Here is a 14176-nt window from a genome sequence, read left to right on the forward strand (position 1 = left end):
GACCAGAGTTGTACCGACCGCTGTCATTCTCTCTGCATTCCCTGTCCGCCTGAACAGTCAGAAAGCTGTCCACACTCGCACTAGACCTGTGTTCTAAACTGATCTTGGGTGCTTTCTATGTGGACATGTCCTCATGGAGCCATGTGGACAACTCCGCAGTGCAGATGGAGATATGATGAAAAAGTTGCATCTCCGTCGAGGAAAGAGATAAAAAAGGTTCTCCCCCCCCCCCCCCCCCACATAATATAAAAACTAAAAGTACACTGAAGACGTACAAGTAAACACAGACCAAAACACCAAAAGAAGAAAGACGAGACAGGTTGTTGGTGAGGCTGCCATTAGCTTTCTACTAATAAAATGTGCTTATTTTTGTTATTATCCAACTGGTTGCAATTGTTTGATTCTTGCTTTGAGGACCATGAGGATTGCAAAGGCAAAACTTTTAATATATGTACATGTGTCCCAATACTGAAAACTATAATATTGCATTCCCTCTCGCAGTTCTCACTAAGGCATTTTTTAAATAATATCACGGTGCTTTTGGTCGAGTCCAACTTAAATCTCGTGCTGGTGGTCACGTTTCATTGCCCTTTCTCAATGTAGGAGAACATTGGAAATTGCAATTTTCCAAGCACCACAATGTATGAAAAGTGACATAACCATATGTGGTTTTGGGGTGACTTCTTGTCTCATTGAGGCTTGAAATGGGTGGTCTGCGAAGTTAAATGGATAAATATCACTTTTCACACCAGATCAAATGTTTTCATTGAATATCTGGAAAAATCCACTAAATGAATGATGTGATATATATTACCCTCTGCAAGGATCCTGGTCCATATATCAGTGTGGCTATTGAAGTACTGTTGGATCTCTTTTTTTGTCACATTAATGAAACACGATGGAGGGTTTTGGGAATCCCGCTTTAACTTGGGTTTCCACTCATTCAAGCAAGTTTCACACATCACACAAAGTCTTTGCAATGACCTCATTTTAATCAAAGAATTTTCTCAATAATACAGAAATTAATCACTGGCACATTTGAGTAAAACCTTTCAGGCACAGATAATGATTAGTGTTTGCTTTATGTTTTTATAAACATAGCAAGATAAATGTAGAACTAAACTTGATGTTAAATTAGAAAAAAAGGCCTATGCTGTTGGATCAAGGCTGATAATTCTCTTTTGGGATTCAATGTGCTTGTTTACTTTTGTTTAAGGCGCATCTAAATGTATCTGTATGTCAATATGACAATGTAGTTTACTTAATCAATTTGGTTCAGTTGTCCGTCCATTGTGAAATTAATTATACAAAAGCAAAATACTGTAGATTCTAGCAATCTTAAATAAAAATAGAAAACACTGGAAATACTCAGCGAGTCGGGTAGCGTCTGTCAGTCTGAAGCCTGAAGAAGGATCTCGACCCGAAATGTCACCTTTCCTTCTCTCCAAAGATGCTGCCTGTCCCGCTGAGTTACTCCAGCTTTTTGTATCTATCTTTGGTTTAAACCAGCATCTGCATTCCTTCCTACCCAAAGGACAAGGTGAGATGTACTTCATAACTGGGATTCAATAAATGTTCAAGGATAAATTGATGATAGTCTCGATTGAAGTTCAAGAAAACCCTTTAAAGGTGGAGGGGGGGGGGAAGAAATGGGTACAATGATAATTGCAGAAAATGGATAATATTAGGGTGAGGCAGGCCATGCAATAAAGAATAACTTGTAAGAAGGGACTACAGGTGCTGGTTTACACCAAAGATAGACACAAAATGCTGGAGTAACTCAGCGTCTCTAGAGAAAAGAAATAGGTGACGTTTTGGGTCAACACCCTTCAGTCTGATGAATGGGTCTCGACCCGAAACGTCACCTATTCCATTTCTCCAATAATGAGGAAATGGGTGCAATGATAAATGCAGGAAATTGAATGGACTGGGGTGTGGGCATTAAAGAGGAACACTTGGCTGATGATAAAGAAATTGTATGGAACGTGACATTAGAAAAGGTGTGATGGACACAAAGTAAATGTAGATGTGGAAGTTAATAATCAATGTGCCATGACATGTATTTCCAGCAGTTCTGTTCTTAATTCAGTCCTTGTAATTGGATTTATCGACCAGACGGAAAGCTTCAAGGAACTCGTTGATGTCAATGCTTCCGTCCTTGTTGAAGTCCATGCTGCGAGCCAGGTCGCTGATCGCCTCATCACTTATCTCGATCTTCAGGTGAGAACTCAGGAGTTGCCAAGTTTTTTGAAATTCCTCAAATGATATCTGGCCTGTCACAGACATGAGAAAGGGCAGATTATGCTTCGAATCTAATTCACGAATTACACAAGTTTTACTATTTTAATGCTAATTCTATCATCATTCCCCACCTTGTTAGACATGCACACACACACACACACACACACACTCACACAAAGGTGTGCGGTTCCACCTTTTGATCTATAAAGAAAATCAAACAGTGTAGCTCAGGAATAAACCCTTTGGCCACAATGTCCATGCTGAACATGAGGCTTTATTAAAAATAGACGCAAAATGCTCAGCGGGTATGGCAGCATTTCTGTTGAAAATAGATAGGTGACATTTCAGGTTGGGGCCCTTCTTCAGACTGATTGTAGAGGAGGGGGGTGGAGGGCCGGAAGCAGGGCTGGCAACAGATGATCTTAAGCCAGGAGGTCCCCTGATAGGCCGAATGGGAGGAAGGTGTTTGTAGAAGTCACCCCCAGCCCCCTCTTCCTGCACTAAAAGCCCATTAACCAGTTTGCAACGTATTGGGCTCACACCCTATCTAGCCAACAATCGCAGCTATTGCTACAACATCAGCTGGGATTTTTTTTGCCTGAAATTAAAAGAATAAAACAACAAATTTACTTATTTGTTAGGAAAATGAAATTCAATTTCATAAATTGAGAATTTGGCTAGCAATAGAATAGCAGGTAATTTTATAAATTTGCAGGTAAATAGTTTCCTTGTGTCCTATGGAATTGTATAGTCTGATAAGTAACAGTTACTTAATACAGTAATAATTCCAGAGTTATTGCGGGCCATGCTAGTGGGAGGCAAAATTTCTTGCAAACACTACAGAGTTGGGGGAAGATAATCCTTTTTCTAAAATTGGTACTTACCAGAGTTGTCGCTGTCGATAATTCCAAAAATAGTCTCCAGCTCAGACCTGCTTTTGTAAAGCGTTTCTAGTAAGCTGGGTTGTATGTACTGCAAGAAAACAAGGGTAGTTTTGTTTTGGAAAAGCTTCAGCCTGGTGATCAGTTATTACAAGTGAAATTGTCTGGAAGATGAGCTACTGACTCAGCTGCAAACTTCCCTGTTAACCATGTTAATAGCTTTCTTGGTAAACTCCGAATGGTATAAGCATGCATTCATTTTCAAAAGTACTGTAAACACACTAAGCCTCTCAATTCCTTCTACTTGCTTTTATTTCTAGGTTTATTCCTAGATGAGGTGTTATGTTCTTTGGTGAAACCCTGAATACTGAAATCATTTTTCTGCCTCTGCCAAAAATTCCATATATGACTGATTCCATTCTCCCTTCCCCTTCCTGGTAACTGCCTTGGGTTTGAGACCAATTCTGTGTAAGCCCGATCGGTGTATTGTTTGACCATGATAATTCCTGCTAAGACCATTTGCCTTCTCATCTAACAACCCGTTTGCTGTGAAAACTTCATCCATGTCATTATCACCTCCGGAGCCTACTATGATTTGTATATCACCACCTATACATTTCAGTTTTTGCTGCAGCCCATATCACAAAGAGACAATGGCCTGTTCACACTCAACCTATGATCTGGCAGAGCCACACTGCTTTACAAGATCTCCCATTTACAATTTCATGTTTTGTGGACTCTTGCTTGACGATTTCCATAACTGTGGAGGCCAAGTCAAAATATATTTTTAAGGCAGAGATAGATTCTTGATTAGTATGGGTGTCAGAGGTTCTGGGGAGAAGGCAGGAGAATGCAGCTAGGAAGGAGAGATAGACCAGCCATGATTGAATGGCAGAGTAGACGTGATGGGCCGAATGGCCTAATTCTGTTCCTACCCCTTTTGTCCAACTAAACCCTACCTATTCTCCTGAAGATTTTGTACAACTCCATAAGATTGCCACTCAGCCTCCTGCACTCCAGGGATAAAGTCTTAGCCTGCCCAGCCGCTCAGGCCTTGAAGTCCTGGGAATATCCTGATAAATCTCCTTTGCACTCTTTCCAGCTGGACAACATCTTTCCCCCACAGCAGGGTGAACAACACTGAACCCAATATTTCAAATGCGACTTCACCAGAATTTTGCACATCTGTAACATAACATCCCAACTTCTGTACCCAATACCCTGACTGATGAAGGCTAAGTACCTAAAGTCTTCTTGACAACCCTATCTACCTGTGACGCCACTTTCAAGGAACTATGTAGCTACATTGCTGGATCCCTCTGTTCTGCAGCACTCCTCAGGGCCCTGACATTTAATGTGGTCATCCACGCCTAAGCTCTGGATTTGCGATTCCCTTTACTGCTTTGTTCTTGTTCCCTCAAAATCTGAAGCAAGTTTTAGTTACCCTTCAGAATATCTCCTGAGCTCATCCATCCCTATGACATAGTTGCTGATGTTGCAGAACTGCTCTTAGTACAGCCCAGACAATAATAATTTGAAAGCAATATTTTTTATATTTGGCAATATCTCTAGCCTTTTCCTGCAAAAGCAAATTACCTGATCGCTCATTTCATTTGAATGGATAAGTTTATTGGCCAAGTATTCACATACAAGGAATTTGTCTTGGTGCTCCGCCCACAAGTGACAACTTGACATGCAGTGACAGTTAAGAATGATACATAAAACATTAAACATTAATAATAAAACATTATTGATTAAACATGTGAACTAAACAAAATACCAGAGAAAAAGGAGGCTATAGATTTCTGGTTATTGAGTAGAGCTACCTCTCGTGGAAAAAAAAAGACTATTTTTATGTCTGGCTGTGGCAGCTTTGACAGTCCGGAGTCGCCTTCCAGAGGGAAGTGATTTAAAGAGTTTGTGGCCAGGGTGAGAGGGGTCAGAGATGATCTTACCCGCTCGCTTCCTGACCCTTGCAGTGTACAGTTCGTTGATGAGGGAAGGTTGCAGCCAATAATCTTCTCTGCTGATCGGACGATTTGCTGCAGCCTCCAGGTGTCGCGCTTGGTGGCTGAGCCAAACCATGATGGAGAAGGCGAGGACAGACTCTATGATGGCCGTATATCATTGCCTGTGGCAGATTGTGCTTCCTCAGCTGCCATAGGAAGTACATCCTCTGTTGTGCCTTTTTGACTGTGGAGTCAATGGTAGCCCCCCACTTAAGGTCCTTGGAGATGATGGTTCCCAGGAACTTAAAACACTACATATGTGTCTGTGGTGTTGTTGATGGTGAGTGGGGTGAGGGGAGGGGGAGCTCTCCTAAAGTCTACAATCAATTCCACCGTGTTAAGAGCATTGAGCTCTATGTTCCTGCGATGGCACCAGGATGCCAGCTGTGACACTTCCTGTCTGTAGGCAGATTCCTCCCCATCCTGGATCAGTCCAATCAGGGTTGTGTCGTCTGCAAATTTGAGAAGCTTGACTGAGGAGTCAGTGGCGGTGCAATCATTGGTGTAGAGAGAGTAGAGGAGAGGAGTGAGTACGCAGCGTTGCAGTGCTCCTATGCTGAGGGTTTGCGGGTCCAAGATGTGCTTTCCCAGACTCACATGCTGCGTCCTGTCTGTCAGGAAGCTGGTGATCCACCGACAGAAGGGTTGAGGCACAGTCAACTCAGAAAGTTTGGAGTGTAGTAGCTCTGGCACAATGGTGTTGAATGCAGAGCTAAAATGCTGAGCTAAACAAAATTGTTGCATAGGTCCCCTGCCGGTCTAGGTGCTGGAGGATGAAGTGCAGGGCCAGGTTGACTGCGTCACAGATCTATTGGCCCGATAAGGAGGTGTGAGGAGACTGCAAGGTGACTTGGATAGGCTGGGTGAGTGGGCAAATGTTTGGCAGATGCAGTATAATGTGGATAAATGTGAGGTTATCCATTTTGGTGGCAAAAACGGGAAAGCAAACTATTATCTAAATGGTGGCCGATTGGGAAAGGGGGAGATGCAGCGAGACCTGGGTGTCATGGTACACCAGTCATTGAAGGTAGGCATGCAGGTGCAGCAGGCAGTAAAGAAAGCGAATGGTATGTTAGCTTTCATTGCAAAAGGATTTGAGTATAGGAGCAGGGAGGTTCTACTGCAGTTGTACAGGGTCTTGGTGAGACCACACCTGGAGTATTGCGTACAGTTTTGGACTCCAAATCTGAGGAAGGACATTATTGCCATAGAGGGAGTGCAGAGATGGTTCACCAGACTGATTCCTGGGATGTCAGGACTGTCTTATGAAGAAAGACTGGATAGACTTGTTTTATACTCTCTAGAATTTAGGAGATTGAGAGGGGATCTTATAGAAACTTACAAAATTCTTAAGGGGTTGGACAGGCTAGATGCAGGAAGATTGTTCCCGATGTTAGGGAAGTCCAGGACAAGGGGTCACAGCTTAAGGATAAGGGGGAAATCCTTTAAAACCGAGATGAGAAGAACTTTTTTCACAAAGAGAGTGGTGAATCTCTGGAACTCTCTGCCACAGAGGGTAGTCAAGGCCAGTTCATTGGCTATATTTAAGAGGGAGTTAGATGTGGCCCTTGTGGCTAAGGGGATCAGGGGGTATGGAGAGAAGGCAGGTACGGGATACTGAGTTGGATGATCAGCCATGATCATATTGAATGGTGGTGCAGGCTCGAAGGGCCGAATGGCCTACTCCTGCACCTAATTTCTATGTTTCTATAAGCAAACTGCAGAGGGTCCAGCTGTGTTTGTGATATTTTTCAGCTTGGCCAGCACAAGCCTTTCAAGGGTCTTCATGACTACAGAGGTCAGTGCGACAGGCCTGTAGTCATTAAGACCAGTAATCCTTGCCTTTTTGGGTACAGGGACAATAGTGGAGACTTTGAAGCAGGCAGGGACAGTACAGGTTTGCAGGGACTGGTTGAAAATGTCTGTGTAGACTGGTGCCAGTTGTTCACCACAGAGCTTGAGAGGAGATTTCCGGCTTTTCTGTCTTTTGGAAACCCTCTCCACCTCCTCTATTTTTATTGTTGATGATGGAGAAGTGATGTTGTGCAGCATGGAGGGTGTGGGTAATTGGGTGTGAAATGGTGATTGGAGAGGGATGGGTGGGAAAGGGTCCAGTCTTTTCAGACTGGAGTCTTGCTTTAACTATATGTGAAGTGGTGAATGGGGAGGAGTGGGTGTAGAAGGGCCCAATCTTTGCAGACTGAGGTCAGGCTGTGAGTGGGTGTGAAGTGTTGGTTGGGGTGAGGTTAGCTTTGTTAAAGTCCCCCAAAACAATGACCATGGAGTCTGGGAAGTCACTCTCTACCCTCATTACCTGGTCAGCAAGTTGCGTTTGCGCCTCACGTACGCTGGCATGGGGGGGGGGAATGTAAACTCCAGCGAGAATAAAGGAGTTAAATTCCATCGGAGAGTAGAAGGGTTTGCCGTTTATAAAGAAGGATTCTTGGTTGGGATAGCAGAAATTTGACAGTACAGTGATGTCACTGCACCAATCCTGGTTGGTATAGAAGCAAATTCCACGTCCTCTTGATTTCCCCGCTGCCTCCACTTCACTGTCCACTTGTGAAGTTGGAAGCCAGCCAGTTGCATCGCGCTGTCCAGGGTCGACTCACACAACCAGGTCTCGGTGAAGCACAGGGCAGCCGCTCGAGGGAAGTCCTTGTTTGTCCAACGCAGGAGTTGCAGTTCGTCCACTTTGTTCTTGAGAGAACGTACGTTTGCCAGGAATATGCTCGGGAGTGGTGTGTGTGATCCTTGTCGCCGTAGTTGGGTGAGTGCTCCAGAACGCTTCCCACGGGTCCTCCTCCGTCTCAAGACCCTGAACGCAGCCACAGCCCCACCGACGAGTATGTCCAAATAATCCAGCGAGTGAGAGAAATCTGGAACGATGTTTGGAGGCACTGTGTGGCCGATGTTAATGAATACCTCTCTCGTGAAAGTAATCTTTGTAGGGTTTTCACAGACGACACAAACGAACAAACTCATACAAAACAGCAAGGAGCAGTACACCGTGGCAGCCATCAGCGGGAAATCCGAGGGTCATCAAAGAGGTAGATAGCAGTTCAGCTCTGCTCCCTGATGTAATGTAAATTATCTGTAGTGTGTGTAGGATAGTGTTAATGTGTTCGGTGCGGACTCGGTGGGTCGAAGGGCCTGTTTCCGCACTGTATCTCTAAACCAAACTAAAAAAAAAGTTCCTGTTCTCTGGCCTAATACATTATGTCAGGATCATGTATTGATAGACATAATAAACCATTGCATGTTCATTGCATTGTTGCTGCAGATGCATTTATGCATGGTAAAAACACATTGTGACATTTATTTCCCTTACCTGTGCATTGGGTCTCTCTATCGCAAGGTCATCGAACCATAGGTGAAAATTCAGAAGCCCATTAGGAGCACTGGGCACAAGTTGGGATCGTAAAACGCGCCAAGGCAGACCCAGAGCCAAGACGGATTCCAGAGCATTTGCCCAGTCATTCAAGGAAATGTTACCTAGATATTAGAAGACAATACTTATTCGGAATCAGTTTTGTACCAACTCCATCAGATGTTATCCTCTAAGTTCAGGCAAAGGGTGCAATAACTGACATGAATGTGGTAGGGGAACTCTCGCTGTTTATCTGTACTCATTTGGTTTATGTCTGTAATCTTTGGAGGATGGAGCACAAAAGTCAGTGGATCACCTGCTGCACTGTCTTTTCATTCTTGGAGCAATATGCATCCTTCAGATACACTTACAGCAACTATCCTTGAAGGTTTTGAGTTAGGCGATTATTTTTCATCACTTCAAAATACATCGTAAAAATAAAATGGAAAACATTGCATTAATCATGGAAAAAGGTGCTGGAATGTGCTTTCAGACGACTACAAAGCCTGGAAATTCACTATTAAAACCTTATTTTGTGAAAACTAAGTTTAATTCAATGCATTGTTTAATGATCCAGTTAGCAATAATGCTGTAAAACCTACATCGAATGGCTGTTGTATGTAGGAAGGAACTGCAGATGCTGGTTTACACCGAAGATAGACACAAAATGTTAGAGTAACTCAGCGGGACAGGCAGCATCTCTACATGAAAGGAATGGGTGATGTTTTGGGTCGAGACCCTCCGAAACGTCACCCATTCCTTCCATTCAGAGATGCTGCCAGTCCCACTGAGTTACTCCAGCATTTTGTGTCTATCAAATGGCTGTTGGCAGCACTTAAAATGCTACACCAAATATTAATTTCTTGAGGGTCAGCTAATTGTTCGTTGTCATGTAAATAAGATGTGTCAATTACTGACATTTTTCCAACATCTAAGCCAAGTAGTGCCCAGTCTTAAGAGTGCCACCTAGTGTGTTGACACACCACTACAACACAGCCCCCCATGCGGATTTCTGAAAAGTTGGCTCTAATAACCACCATGAAACTGACAAGTTCTAGTGGTTTGCAGTCTCAAAATGGGTGATTGACTGCCATCCTTTACAATAATTATTAATTATTTGGGGCTTCAATCTTCGGGGATTTCAGTTTATCTGGAATAGGGGATTTCACTTTAGGGTGGCATTAGTAGAGCTGCAGTCTCACAAAGCCAGAGACCTGGGTTCAATCCTGGTCTCAGGTGCTGTCTGTGTGGAGTTTGTATGTTCGCCCTGTGACCGCATGGGTTTCCTCCCGGTTCTCTGGTTTGCTTCCTACATCCTAAATAAATGTGCAGATTTGTAGGGTCGCTAGTGTGTTGGGAGTGTACGATAAAGTGGGATAACATAGAGCTAGTGTATGAATGGGTGATTGATAGTCAGCATGGACTCATGAGCCAAAGGGCCTATTTCCATGCTGTATCTCTGGACTAAAAATTAAAGTTGCCCTTCATCTACAAGTGGACCTTACCTGTTTTATTCTTGTCATAATGCTCAAAAACACTAATGAGGTCCGATTTGTGGGCAAATATTTTCTCCCGTAAAGCTCCCAGTGCTGACCTCTCAACTCTGCTCACCCTACATTTAAAACAAAAGCCTTAGCAAATCATTGGTCCAAATGTGTCAAATTATGCAGAGAATCAAAAACACAGTGTACACTGGAAATCTTAAAAGCAGAAAATCCTGGAAAACAGGTCAGGCAACTCAGTGAGAAACTTAACAGTCCAGGTCAACAATCTATGAGCACACAGAAATTTGGAGGTAAAGTGTCGTTAGGAGTCTGAGATAAGAATTAAACAAATTCAAATTAATTAAAAGACAAATACAATGTGCACATTTGTAATACTTCTACTTGAAATGCAGGCAGTTAATCATAAGAACTTAAGTGATTGGAGCAGAATTAGGCCAATTGGGCCCATCAAGTCTACTCCGCCATTCAATCATGGCTGATCTATATCTCCCTATTAAACCCATTCTCCTGCCTTCTCTGCATAGCCTCTGACACCCACATTAATCAAGAATTTATCTATCACTGCCTTAAATACTGTATATCCACTGACTTGGCCTCCACAGCCTTCTATGGCAAAGAATTCCAGATTCACCACCCTCTGACTAAATAAATTCCTCCTCATCTCCTTCCCAAAAGAACGTCCTTCAATTCTGAGGCTAGGACCTCCAGTCCTAGACTCTCCCAAAGTGGAAACATCCTCTCCACACCCACTCTATCCAAGCCTTTCACTATGCTGTATGTTTCAATGAGGTCCCCCCTCATTCTTCTAAACCAGCGAGTACAGGCCCAGTGCCGACAAACGCTCAGCATATGTTAATCTACTAATTCCTGGGATCATTCGTGTAAATCTCCTCTGGACCCTCTCCAGAGCCAGGACGTCCTTCTTCAGATACGATGCCCAAAATTGCTCACAATATTCCAAATGTTGCCTGACCAGCATCTTATAGAGCCTCAGCATTACATCCCTGTTTTTGTATACAAGCCCTCTTGAAATAAATACTAGCATTGCGTTTCCTTTCTTTACTACCAATTTGACTTGCAGATTAACTTTTTGGGAATCGTGCACCAGCATTCCCAAGTCCCTTTGCACCTCCAGTTTTTGGATTCTCTCCCCATTTAGAAAATAGTCTATGTCTTTATTCCTACTATCAAAATCTATGACTCCACACTTTGCTGCATTATATTCCATCTGCCACTTCGCTGCCCACTCTCCCAATCTATCCAAATCCTCTGCAGAGTTCCTGCTTTCTCTACACTACCTGCCCCTCCATCTATTTTCGTAACATCCGCAAACTTGGCCACAAAGCCTTCAATCCCCTCATCCAAATCATTAATATACACAAAGTGAAGAACAGCGGCCCCAGTACCGAGCCCTGCGGAACTCTGCAAGTCACTGGCAGCCAACCAGAAAAAGCCTCCTTTATTGCCACTCTTTGCCTTCTGCCATCCAGCCAACCTGATATCCATGCTAGTATATGCCCTTTGATACGATGGGATCTCATCTGCCTTAGCAGCCTCCCGTGTGGCACCTCATTAAAGGCTTTCTGAAAATCTAGGTAAATAACATTACTGCCTCTCCTTTGTCCTTCAAAGAATTCCACCAAATTGTCATGCAAGACCTCTCCTTCACAAAGCCATGCTGACTTTGGCTTCTTTAATTGTTAACTGAATATTTAACCACTGCTCATAAAGGCAAAAGGTATGTGGGATCTTTTTGCAAGGAGAAAAAGAATATGGGAGTAAGGAAGTCTTGCTGTAATTCTATAGGGCCTTGCTGTAATTCTATAGGACCTAGAGTACGCTGTGTAGCTTTGGTCCCTGGACCTAAAATAAGTCACATATCTTTGAGAGTGGCGAGGACTTGGTGGATTTGATACCTATGTTTACTGGAGTGATATGCTGCCAATTTCATAATGATTAGGAGTTGTACACGATTGGCCTATGTACAGTTGGAGAGACAATTTCAGTGAGTCTATTTCTGAAAGAGAATAACAGCTTAGGTGCTGGGAGTTTAAGGCTTATTTCTGAAGAACCTGGCACTAGAGGGCATAGTCTCGAGATATGTGTTTGGTACTTAGATTTGAGAGGAGATAACATTTCCTCAACCAGTGATGTCTACATTTTTGGAATTCCTTTCCTCAAATAACTGAATGGTTTGTTATATTCAAGGCTGAGATTCAAGGCAGAGCACTGAGGAAAAGGGGGGTATGGAATCAGATAGGAAGCTGTACCTTGGGAATATTAAATAACAGAAACAAATGAGTAAATGTACACCTTCTCCACCATTTACTATGTTCATGACTGTCATTGTCTCCAAATCCAGTTTCCCTCCTGATCCCATATAGCTTTTTTTCTTGAATGCCCCAAAGTCTGTTGACTTTGGTGGTGGTGAGCGGGAGTTGGAGGTGAGGGAAGGTGTTGGGGCAAGCATGTTGGGCCCACCCCATCTTTACGATAAGCCCTTTAGTACAGGGAGTCACCTGGTAGCCAGAAACACTGGAGGCTGCTGAATATACAGGTTTGATCCTGCAGTGGAGGCTCGTGATGTGCAACTTTCAGGTACAACTGGCAAAACACCAGCCATTCATTATCTAACCATTTGCACAAAGCGTTGAGCAGCCAATACTGATCGTTTTAAAAGGCTGATTCCCATTTGTTTACAGCTGTGAGATGGAGCACCAAAATCAAATGGTGAGGAAGGAGACAAAACACAGCTGGTGCCTTCATTGGCCTTTGATTTTCTTTAATGAATGGTGGGAGATAACAGGGAAGTGACCATTCTGTAGGGCACCACACTGCAACAAAAACCTGGTAGTGGCTGCCTTACTGTGGCATCGTCCACCTGAAGTGGAATATAAGAGAGAAGGGCACGTAATTCTGTTTCAACCATTTGCTGTTCACCTCTTCCTGCCGCTATATCCCACATGATGAAGATTCACTTTCAGTCCAAACTCTATTCTTAGATTATTTTTGAAAGTTCTTGTCATAATGGTGGACGGCCTTGAGAGAGTTAGAGCTACAAGTCTGTTTGCATTGTATGCCGGTTATTTCCTGTCTGGCTACCATTGTGAGGAGGTTATAGTTGGGCTTATTTGACGCACCTTTGCCTCAGGGTTAGCTTGCGTGTACTTTGATTGACCTGATACTGCACGAAGTGAGGAATGAGATCAGGCCCGAGCTTCACATAAGCTCCTCTGTTGCTGCCAATTTCGTAATAATTTGAAGCAGAAAATATAGTCAGGACCTGCATTAATAACAAAAAGAACAATGTAATGAAATAAATTACTGGCTTACAAACAAAGCACATTCATCAATGGAGTAATGCACAAGAAGGAACTGTAGATGCTGCTTTACATCGAATATAGAAACAAAATACTGGAGTACCTCAGCGGGACAGACAGCATCTCTGGGTAGAAGGAATGGGTGACGTTTACGGTTGAGACCCATCACCCATTCCTTCTATCCCGAGACGTTGCGTGTCCCGCTGAGTTACTCCAGTATTTTGTGGCTATCATCAATGGAGTAACTTGGCCAAGCAATTTCTCATCCAACTGGTCCCTGTGGCATTCGGGAAGTTCATTTGTGTGGGCAGTAGTCACTCACTGCCATAATATACCATGAAATGAGGGATTGACAACTTCTCACAGCATAATGTGCTGGCTCTAGCAGCAACTCCATCTATACCATCCATCCCATTCTCACCTCCACCGTAGTTCCCTGTCACCGAGTTCTCCAACTGCTGAACCTTGCTCGAGGTACTTTACATAATCCAATTTACCCATTATCCTGCCGGTGTTTGAGATGTGGGACGGAAGCCACGTGGTCTCGGGGAGAATGTGCAGCGGTCATAGTTGTGCCTGGGTCACTGGAACACAGCAGCACTTACTCTGTCACTGCCCTCCTGGCCTTTGAGAGAACATGTTGGATACCATTGATTAATTTTATGAAACCGTACCTAAAACCTCCCTCGTTCATTTTTCATTTATATGCTTGTTCCAGTTTATTTTGTGCAGTGTCCCAGCGTGACATGTTGTTCCTTGATCATTTTGATCCTGACGGTATTGTAAGTGGTCAAGATCAGAACCCATTGGTTATGAACTGGCGGGACTGTGATAATACACAAAAATGCTG

The 14176-nt window shown here is 43.4% G+C and overlaps 1 protein-coding gene across 3 annotated transcripts in view; it reads right to left on the bottom strand.

Moving 5' to 3' along the window:
• Positions 1-212: 212 nt before the first annotated feature.
• Positions 213-14176, bottom strand: part of LOC129699780 (serine/threonine-protein phosphatase with EF-hands 2-like) — a 55283-nt gene continuing 41319 nt past the window's right edge. For all 3 annotated transcript variants that reach the window (XM_055639867.1, XM_055639857.1, XM_055639875.1), the window contains 5 exons: positions 13147-13289; positions 10007-10113; positions 8463-8626; positions 3126-3213; positions 213-2273 (listed from right to left, as the gene is read on the bottom strand). In XM_055639867.1, coding sequence (XP_055495842.1) covers positions 2086-2273; positions 3126-3213; positions 8463-8626; positions 10007-10113; positions 13147-13289 — 690 coding nt within the window. In that variant the 3' untranslated portion in view covers positions 213-2085. The remainder of the gene's footprint in view (positions 2274-3125; positions 3214-8462; positions 8627-10006; positions 10114-13146; positions 13290-14176) is intronic.

Source organism: Leucoraja erinacea, chromosome 1 (genome assembly GCF_028641065.1).
Source record: "Leucoraja erinacea ecotype New England chromosome 1, Leri_hhj_1, whole genome shotgun sequence".
Taxonomy (NCBI): domain Eukaryota; kingdom Metazoa; phylum Chordata; class Chondrichthyes; order Rajiformes; family Rajidae; genus Leucoraja; species Leucoraja erinaceus.